This window comes from Aedes aegypti, unplaced genomic scaffold, assembly GCF_002204515.2.
Source record: "Aedes aegypti strain LVP_AGWG unplaced genomic scaffold, AaegL5.0 Primary Assembly AGWG_AaegL5_hic_scaff_2284_PBJ_arrow, whole genome shotgun sequence".
Taxonomy (NCBI): Eukaryota; Metazoa; Arthropoda; class Insecta; order Diptera; family Culicidae; genus Aedes; species Aedes aegypti.
Window position 1 is genome coordinate 7,501 of NW_018735800.1, and position 9,531 is coordinate 17,031.

General features: G+C 46.7%; 4 protein-coding genes and 3 pseudogenes across 4 annotated transcripts; 2 read left to right on the plus strand and 5 right to left on the minus strand.

Annotated features, from left to right (window-relative positions):
• Positions 1 to 715: 715 nt before the first annotated feature.
• Positions 716 to 1,204, minus strand: LOC110680985 (annotated as a pseudogene).
• Positions 1,205 to 2,984: 1,780 nt separating this feature from the next.
• Positions 2,985 to 3,360, minus strand: LOC110680986 (histone H2B-like). The gene is made up of 2 exons (XM_021856755.1): positions 3,108 to 3,360; positions 2,985 to 3,049 (listed from the first exon to the last, which is right to left on the minus strand). Exons 1-2 carry the CDS (start codon positions 3,358 to 3,360, stop codon positions 2,985 to 2,987), a joined length of 318 nt encoding a protein of 105 aa, XP_021712447.1.
• A 247-nt stretch (positions 3,361 to 3,607) lies between these two features.
• LOC110680990 lies at positions 3,608 to 4,046 on the plus strand (annotated as a pseudogene).
• An 870-nt stretch (positions 4,047 to 4,916) lies between these two features.
• LOC110680991 lies at positions 4,917 to 5,561 on the minus strand (annotated as a pseudogene).
• A 1,530-nt stretch (positions 5,562 to 7,091) lies between these two features.
• On the minus strand, positions 7,092 to 7,651 carry LOC110680987 (histone H2B-like). Its single transcript, XM_021856756.1, has 2 exons — positions 7,192 to 7,651; positions 7,092 to 7,136 (listed from the first exon to the last, which is right to left on the minus strand). Exons 1-2 carry the CDS (start codon positions 7,561 to 7,563, stop codon positions 7,092 to 7,094), a joined length of 417 nt encoding a protein of 138 aa, XP_021712448.1. The 5' UTR covers positions 7,564 to 7,651.
• Positions 7,652 to 7,745: 94 nt separating this feature from the next.
• On the plus strand, positions 7,746 to 8,267 carry LOC110680989 (histone H2A). Its single transcript, XM_021856758.1, has one exon. It carries the CDS (start codon positions 7,842 to 7,844, stop codon positions 8,214 to 8,216), a length of 375 nt encoding a protein of 124 aa, XP_021712450.1. The 5' UTR covers positions 7,746 to 7,841; the 3' UTR covers positions 8,217 to 8,267.
• Positions 8,268 to 9,114: 847 nt separating this feature from the next.
• Positions 9,115 to 9,526, minus strand: LOC110680988 (histone H3-like; the record flags this gene model as incomplete). The annotated part of the gene is made up of 1 exon (XM_021856757.1): positions 9,115 to 9,526. A coding segment is annotated over one exon (357 nt), but the record flags the coding sequence as incomplete, so codon positions are not given.
• Positions 9,527 to 9,531: the final 5 nt, after the last annotated feature.

Genomic DNA, 9,531 nt, shown 5'->3' on the forward strand with positions numbered 1-9,531 from the left:
GGAAACGTTTGGGCTTCTTAAATGTTCTGTTCGGGATACCTCGAACTTTCGATTTTTGGAGTTCAATTTGCCGAAACAGAAACATAAAACATTGAAACAGCCAGCCCTGCGTGAGCTGTTCCTGAAGAGAGAGGAGGGTAAACTGTTCATCCAGTTCCTGCCCCATTTTCTACTATCTACTGCTTGACAGTAGAAGAGTTGATGAAGCCAGGTAGTATTTAAAAACTTATATTATTTATTCGAGGAAAGGCTATATCAGGAGCTCCTAATATTGAGGGAATCAATCAATTTCCAAACCCCACAATTATAACTATCATAGGGGTGTGATTCAAAGTAAACAAGCCAAAGATTACGTTTCAATCATACGGTCAAACTTTCAATGTTGGATGTTCGAGTTGTCTAGTTTGTAGCAACAAGGGGAGGCGAGCTGGGAAAGCTTCTGAATCCGGAAAGAGCATAAGAAGAAGGGGAAACATACGGCCGGTACCAGAGAATGAAGTCCGCGCTGGAGATGCACATTCAAAAGTGTGTGCAAAGCGAAGCATGAAGGGACAACTCGAGTTGTCGGTTGGTTGACGTACCTCCCCTCATCAGTGTTGAGAGTATGATCGTTCGGTGGTCAAGGGGCTTTAGGAAGTAGTTCCCCAGGGGAACAAACAGTTTTAGGTACACTGAAGGGAAAATTGCTCACACAACTCTTTTAGGGAATGCTCTAGTGGCCCTGAAAAGGGCCGTTTTGTTGAGAATGGCAACTATAATGCAGACCGAATTTAAGCGCGTTCTCCACGGATACGGCGAGCCAGCTGGATGTCCTTGGGCATAATGGTGACACGCTTGGCGTGGATGGCGCAAAGGTTGGTATCTTCGAAAAGACCGACCAGATAGGCCTCGCTCGCTTCCTGCAGGGCCATGACAGCCGAGCTCTGGAAGCGCAGATCGGTCTTGAAGTCCTGGGCGATCTCACGAACCAGACGCTGGAATGGCAGCTTGCGGATCAGCAGCTCAGTCGACTTTGGTAGCGACGGATTTCACGCAGAGCAACGGTTCCTGGCCGATAACGGTGAGGCTTCTTGACACCTCCGGTGGCTGGGGCGCTCTTGCGAGCGGCTTTGGTAGCCAGCTGCTTGCGAGGAGCTTTTCCTCCAGTAGACTTACGAGCAGTCTGCTTGGTACGGGCCATTGTGTTAGATGATGATTAATTTGCTTTCAAATCCAAACGGATCAGTTGAAACGCAGCGACAGAATGAGGGTCAAAAAACCAGGCAGTCCTCTTTTATATGCTCATATCGATGCAGGCAACCAATCGGAAGCCACGGAAGAATAGAACAAGCAAGAGAGGAAAGAAGAACTCAACCCTCGAGTGGGTATAAAAGTGGCCGCTAGTGTTTGGCGCAGCCATCAGTTCCAGTACTACCGTCGTCGAACACAGAACCAAATTCATCCAAAATGACCGGCCGTGGCAAGGGAGGCAAAGGACTCGGAAAAGGAGGCGCCAAGCGTCATCGCAAGGTTTTGCGTGATAACATCCAGGGTAATCACCAAGCCCGCAATCCGTCGTCTGGCTCGTCGTGGAGGAGTCAAGCGTATCTCTCCGGACTTATCTACGAGGAAACTCGTGGTGTGTTGAAGGTGTTCCTGGAAAACGTCATCCGTGATGCCGTTTACCTACACTGAACACGCCAAAGCGTAAAACCGTTACCGCTATGGATGTTGTCTACGCTCTGAAGCGTCAGGGACGCACCCTGTACGGTTTCGGAGGTTAAATCGCATTCCAAAGTTTCGCTCTTCAAACGGCCCTTTTCAGGGCCACCAAACACACTCATCAAAGAGTTGATATGACAAATGTTCACACACACTAAAAGCAAGGGTAATCTAATGGGACAAGCACTACACGCTTTTGCAGTCCGGCGGTGGCGTGGCTTGGGGAGAAAATTCTCGTCTCCGATTGGAAGACACCAATAAAATGCCAATATATATATCGTCCCCTTAATGCTACAACTAGATAACTCGAAAATCAAATTTTGAGATGTGCAACTTTGAAAGTATGACGTTTAACAAGGTGATGGTTAATCGCAGAGATTATGATTGAAAAATAATCTTTAACTTGTGTATTTTGAATCACACGCTTAAGACCTGTGGATATTTTGCAGATCTAATTAAGAAAAATGTTTTGACATATTGAAGTCAAAAATTTCAAATTTCGAGTTATCTAGTTGTAGCATCAAGGGGAACGAACTGTTGTTCGATAAAACGTTATTATGATAGCCTGAACTGCTGGGATGCTCTTACGAGATCGTTTGTAATGGGACGCTAGAAAACATAATGAGCTTCTTTCCAATACGTTGAGAAGAAACTTGTCATCATGCCTGCCTAGCTAGCTAGTCCTATGATGTCAAAATTGTCTAAACTACTAACATGCAGCACAACCGATAGCAAAAATGAAGTTGTTAAGGTGCAACATGGCAATCAGCATAAATATTGAACTTTAAACGTTCTGCTAGTGAATGAAGTGTGGTTAAGGTACAACATGGCTGGCACAACATTTTTTTTTTTGCAATCAGCAGAAATGTTGAACGTACGAAGTGGATCTTCTTGTTTTAAATTCAAACTGATGGAAAAACTTAGATCTAGGGTTTTTTTTGTGAACAGATTTTTCCCCTATACTGCTTAACAATTAAATTCCTATTATTTATTACGCAGCTGAATGGGGATCCAATCTCTGCAACTGTAAATCGTTATAATTAATCAATACTGAAACTGATAACATCGAATAAATAAAATGAATTGAATAAATTCAAACTGATAAGAGAGGGGGGTGTTTGTCACGTATGAAGTCACCGCCGTGGCACTACCTCAGTCGGTTCAATAGTGTGATAAAACAGTCTAGTGTCAGATTTTCAAAATCAACTCTTTTCGGGATTGAAATAGTGGCCCTGAAAAGGCCTTTTTGGTTTGGTGTGATTGAACGCAGTGTCGGTCGTCATTTACTTGGAGCTGGTGTATTTGGTGACGGCCTTGGTGCCTTCCGAAACGGCGTGCTTGGCCAACTCTCCCGGGAGCAGAAGCCGGACGGCGGGTTTGGATTTCGCGGGATGTGATCGTCGAACGCTTGTTGTAGTGGGCCAGGCGGGAGGCTTCGGCGGCAATACGCTCAAAGATGTCGTTGACGAAGCTGTTCATGATGCTCATGGCTTTCGACGAAACGCCAGTGTCGGGGTGAACTTGCTTCAACACCTTGTAGATGTAGATGGCGTAGCTTTCCTTCCTGCGCTGCTTCTTCTTCTTCTTATCGCCCTTGACAATGTTCTTCTGGGCCTTGCCGGATTTCTTCGCGGCCTTTCCGCTGGTTTTCGGTGCCATCGTTGCTGCTAACGTTGTTTTAGATTCCAAACGAAAACTGAAACTGATGCCCGACCGAACCAGTCGGTTCTCTTTTATACCCGTAGAATGGTGAGCGCTGTTCCGCCCTTCGCTTCGTTTGCTACTTCATCCATTTCGTTCGTACCATCCTAGTATGAGTGCAAGCGCAGGGCTACGCATGTATAAAAGATACCCTCATCCGGTGAAATCACCATCAGTACCGCTTACGTACGCTTCGTGAACGTTTGTTTCTCAAGTCCACTCAAACTCAACCACCAAAATGTCTGGCCGCGGCAAAGGAGGCAAAGTTAAGGGAAAGGCAAAGTCCCGTTCCAACCGCGCTGGATTGCAGTTCCCAGTCGGGTCGTATTCACCGTCTGCTCCGGAAGGGCAACTATGCCGAGCGTGTCGGTGCCGGCGCTCCAGTCTACTTGGCTGCCGTTATGGAATATCTGGCCGCTGAAGTGCTCGAATTGGCAGGAAACGCTGCCCGTGACAACAAGAAGACCAGAATCATTCCCCGTCATCTGCAGTTGGCCATCCGCACGACGAAGAATTGAACAAGCTGCTGTCCGGTGTTACCATCGCCCAAGGTGGTGTTCTGCCCAACATTCAGGCTGTCTTGCTGCCGAAGAAAACCGAGAAGAAGGCATAAGTTACTACACTGCGTGCATCAAACCAAAAAACCGTCCTTTTCAGGACGACAATATCCAGTCCACCGCTAGAGAGTTGTTGTTGAAATATTGCAGATTTATCTAATTTAGCCACAGAGAGGATCGATGAAGAGATATCGGCCATATTATGACCATTTCTGAATCAATTCCTAGATTCCGCGGGGGGAAACGTTTGGGCTTCTTAAATGTTCTGTTCGGGATACCTCGAACTTTCGATTTTTGGAGTTCAATTTGCCGAAACAGAAACATAAAACATTGAAACAGCCAGCCCTGCGTGAGCTGTTCCTGAAGAGAGAGGAGGGTAAACTGTTCATCCAGTTCCTGCCCCATTTTCTACTATCTACTGCTTGACAGTAGAAGAGTTGATGAAGCAGGTAGTATTTAAAAACTTATATTATTTATTCGAGGAAAGGCTATATCAGGAGCTCCTAATATTGAGGGAATCAATCAATTTCCAAACCCCACAAATTATAACTATCATAGGGGTGTGATTCAAAGTAAACAAGCCAAAGATTACGTTTCAATCATACGGTCAAACTTTCAATGTTGGATGTTCGAGTTGTCTAGTTTGTAGCAACAAGGGGAGGCGAGCTGGGAAAGCTTCTGAATCCGGAAAAGAGCATAAGAAGAAGGGGAAAACATACGGCCGGTACCAGAGAATGAAGTCCGCGCTGGAGATGCACATTCAAAAGTGTGTGCAAAGCGAAGCATGAAGGGACAACTCGAGTTGTCGGTTGGTTGACGTACCTCCCCTCATCAGTGTTGAGAGTATGATCGTTCGGTGGTCAAGGGGCTTTAGGAAGTAGTTCCCCCAGGGGAACAAACAGTTTTAGGTACACTGAAGGGAAAATTGCTCACACAACTCTTTTAGGGAATGCTCTAGTGGCCCTGAAAAGGGCCGTTTTGTTGAGAATGGCAACTATAATGCAGACCGAATTTAAGCGCGTTCTCCACGGATACGGCGAGCCAGCTGGATGTCCTTGGGCATAATGGTGACACGCTTGGCGTGGATGGCGCAAAGGTTGGTATCTTCGAAAAGACCCGACCAGATAGGCCTCGCTCGCTTCCTGCAGGGCATGACAGCCGAGCTCTGGAAGCGCAGATCGGTCTTGAAGTCCTGGGCGATCTCACGAACCAGACGCTGGAATGGCAGCTTGCGGATCAGCAGCTCAGTCGACTTTTGGTAGCGACGGATTCACGCAGAGCAACGGTTCCTGGCCGATAACGGTGAGGCTTCTTGACACCTCCGGTGGCTGGGGCGCTCTTGCGAGCGGCTTTGGTAAGCCAGCTGCTTGCGAGGAGCTTTTCCTCCAGTAGACTTACGAGCAGTCTGCTTGGTACGGGCCATTGTGTTAGATGATGATTAATTTGCTTTCAATCCAAACGGATCAGTTGAAACGCAGCGACAGAATGAGGGTCAAAAAACCAGGCAGTCCTCTTTTATATGCTCATATCGATGCAGGCAACCAATCGGAAGCCACGGAAGAATAGAACAAGCAAGAGAGGAAAGAAGAACTCAACCCTCGAGTGGGTATAAAAGTGGCCCGCTAGTGTTTGGCGCAGCCATCAGTTCCAGTACTACCGTTCGTCGAACACAGAACCAAATTCATCCAAAATGACCGGCCGTGGCAAGGGAGGCAAAGGACTCGGAAAAGGAGGCGCCAAGCGTCATCGCAAGGTTTTGCGTGATAACATCCAGGGTATCACCAAGCCCGCAATCCGTCGTCTGGCTCGTCGTGGAGGAGTCAAGCGTATCTCCGGACTTATCTACGAGGAAAACTCGTGGTGTGTTGAAGGTGTTCCTGGAAAACGTCATCCGTGATGCGTTACCTACACTGAACACGCCAAGCGTAAAACCGTTACCGCTATGGATGTTGTCTACGCTCTGAAGCGTCAGGGACGCACCCTGTACGGTTTTCGGAGGTTAAATCGCATTCCAAAGTTTCGCTCTTCAAACGGCCCTTTTCAGGGCCACCAAACACACTCATCAAAGAGTTGATATGACAAATGTTCACACACACTAAAAGCAAGGGTAATCTAATGGGACAAGCACTACACGCTTTTGCAGTCCGGCGGTGGCGTGGCTTGGGGAGAAAATTCTCGTCTCCGATTGGAAGACACCATAAAATGCCAATATATATATCGTCCCCTTAATGCTACAACTAGATAACTCGAAAATCAAAATTTTGAGATGTGCAACTTTGAAAGTATGACCGTTTAACAAGGTGATGGTTAATCGCAGAGATTATGATTGAAAAATAATCTTTAACTTGTGTATTTTGAATCACACGCTTAAGACCTGTGGATATTTTGCAGATCTAATTAAGAAAAATGTTTTGACATATTGAAGTCAAAAATTTCAAATTTCGAGTTATCTAGTTGTAGCATCAAGGGGACGAACTGTTGTTCGATAAACGTTATTATGATAGGCCTGAACTGCTGGGATGCTCTTACGAGATCGTTTGTAATGGGACGCTAGAAAACATAATGAGCTTCTTTCCAATACGTTGAGAAGAAAACTTGTCATCATGCCTGCCTAGCTAGCTAGTCCTATGATGTCAAAATTGTCCTAAACTACTAACATGCAGCACAACCGATAGCAAAAATGAAGTTGTTAAGGTGGCAACATGGCAATCAGCATAAATATTGAACCTTAAACGTTCTGCTAGTGAAATGAAGTGTGGTTAAGGTACAACATGGCTGGCACAACATTTTTTTTTTTGCAATCAGCAGAAATGTTGAACGTACGAAGTGGATTCTTCTTGTTTTAAATTCAAACTGATGGAAAAACTTAGATCTAGGGTTTTTTTGTGAACAGATTTTTCCCTATACTGCTTAACAATTAAATTCCTATTATTTATTACGCAGCTGAATGGGGATCCAAATCTCTGCAACTGTAATCGTTATAATTAATCAATACTGAAACTGATAACATCGAATAAATAAAATGAATTGAATAAATTCAAACTGATAAGAGAGGGGGGTGTTGTCACGTTATGAAGTCACCGCCGTGGCACTACCTCAGTCGGTTCAATAGTGTGATAAAACAGTCTAGTGTCAGATTTTCAAAATCAACTCTTTTTCGGGATTGAAATAGTGGCCCTGAAAAGGGCCTTTTGGTTTGGTGTGATTGAACGCAGTGTCGGTCGTCATTTACTTGGAGCTGGTGTATTTGTGTGACGGCCTTGGTGCCTTCCGAAACGGCGTGCTTGGCCAACTCTCCCGGGAGCAGAAGCCGGACGGCGGTTTGGATTTCGCGGGATGTGATCGTCGAACGCTTGTTGTAGTGGGCCAGGCGGGAGGCTTCGGCGGCAATACGCTCAAAGATGTCGTTGACGAAGCTGTTCATGATGCTCATGGCTTTCGACGAAACGCCAGTGTCGGGGTGAACTTGCTTCAACACCTTGTAGATGTAGATGGCGTAGCTTTCCTTCCTGCGCTGCTTCTTCTTCTTCTTATCGCCCTTGACAATGTTCTTCTGGGCCTTGCCGGATTTCTTCGCGGCCTTTCCGCTGGTTTTCGGTGCCATCGTGCTGCTAACGTTGTTTTAGATTCCAAACGAAAACTGAAACTGATGCCCGACCGAACCAGTCGGTTCTCTTTTATACCCGTAGAATGGTGAGCGCTGTTCCGCCCCTTCGCTTCGTTTGCTACTTCATCCATTTCGTTCGTACCATCCTAGTATGAGTGCAGCGCAGGGCTACGCATGTATAAAAGATACCCTCATCCGGTGAAATCACCATCAGTACCGCTTACGTACGCTTCGTGAACGTTTGTTTCTCAAGTCCACTCAAACTCAACCACAAAATGTCTGGCCGCGGCAAAGGAGGCAAAGTTAAGGGAAAGGCAAAGTCCCGTTCCAACCGCGCTGGATTGCAGTTCCCAGTCGGTCGTATTCACCGTCTGCTCCGGAAGGGCAACTATGCCGAGCGTGTCGGTGCCGGCGCTCCAGTCTACTTGGCTGCCGTTATGGAATATCTGGCCGCTGAAGTGCTCGAATTGGCAGGAAACGCTGCCCGTGACAACAAGAAGACCAGAATCATTCCCCGTCATCTGCAGTTGGCCATCCGCAACGACGAAGAATTGAACAAGCTGCTGTCCGGTGTTACCATCGCCCAAGGTGGTGTTCTGCCCAACATTCAGGCTGTCTTGCTGCCGAAGAAAACCGAGAAGAAGGCATAAGTTACTACACTGCGTGCATCAAACCAAAAACCGTCCTTTTCAGGACGACAATATCCAGTCCACCGCTAGAGAGTTGTTGTTGAAATATTGCAGATTTATCTAATTTAGCCACAGAGAGGATCGATGAAGAGATATCGGCCATATTATGACCATTTCTGAATCAATTCCTAGATTCCGCGGGGGGAAACGTTTGGGCTTCTTAAATGTTCTGTTCGGGATACCTCGAACTTTCGATTTTTGGAGTTCAATTTGCCGAAACAGAAACATAAAACATTGAAACAGCCAGCCCTGCGTGAGCTGTTCCTGAAGAGAGAGGAGGGTAAACTGTTCATCCAGTTCCTGCCCCATTTTCTACTATCTACTGCTTGACAGTAGAAGAGTTGATGAAGCAGGTAGTATTTAAAAACTTATATTATTTATTCGAGGAAAGGCTATATCAGGAGCTCCTAATATTGAGGGAATCAATCAATTTCCAAACCCCACAATTATAACTATCATAGGGGTGTGATTCAAAGTAAACAAGCCAAAGATTACGTTTCAATCATACGGTCAAACTTTCAATGTTGGATGTTCGAGTTGTCTAGTTTGTAGCAACAAGGGGAGGCGAGCTGGGAAAGCTTCTGAATCCGGAAAAGAGCATAAGAAGAAGGGGAAACATACGGCCGGTACCAGAGAATGAAGTCCGCGCTGGAGATGCACATTCAAAAGTGTGTGCAAAGCGAAGCATGAAGGGACAACTCGAGTTGTCGGTTGGTTGACGTACCTCCCCTCATCAGTGTTGAGAGTATGATCGTTCGGTGGTCAAGGGGCTTTAGGAAGTAGTTCCCCCAGGGGAACAAACAGTTTTAGGTACACTGAAGGGAAAATTGCTCACACAACTCTTTTAGGGAATGCTCTAGTGGCCCTGAAAAGGGCCGTTTTGTTGAGAATGGCAACTATAATGCAGACCGAATTTAAGCGCGTTCTCCACGGATACGGCGAGCCAGCTGGATGTCCTTGGGCATAATGGTGACACGCTTGGCGTGGATGGCGCAAAGGTTGGTATCTTCGAAAAGACCGACCAGATAGGCCTCGCTCGCTTCCTGCAGGGCCATGACAGCCGAGCTCTGGAAGCGCAGATCGGTCTTGAAGTCCTGGGCGATCTCACGAACCAGACGCTGGAATGGCAGCTTGCGGATCAGCAGCTCAGTCGACTTTTGGTAGCGACGGATTTCACGCAGAGCAACGGTTCCTGGCCGATAACGGTGAGGCTTCTTGACACCTCCGGTGGCTGGGGCGCTCTTGCGAGCGGCTTTGGTAGCCAGCTGCTTGCGAG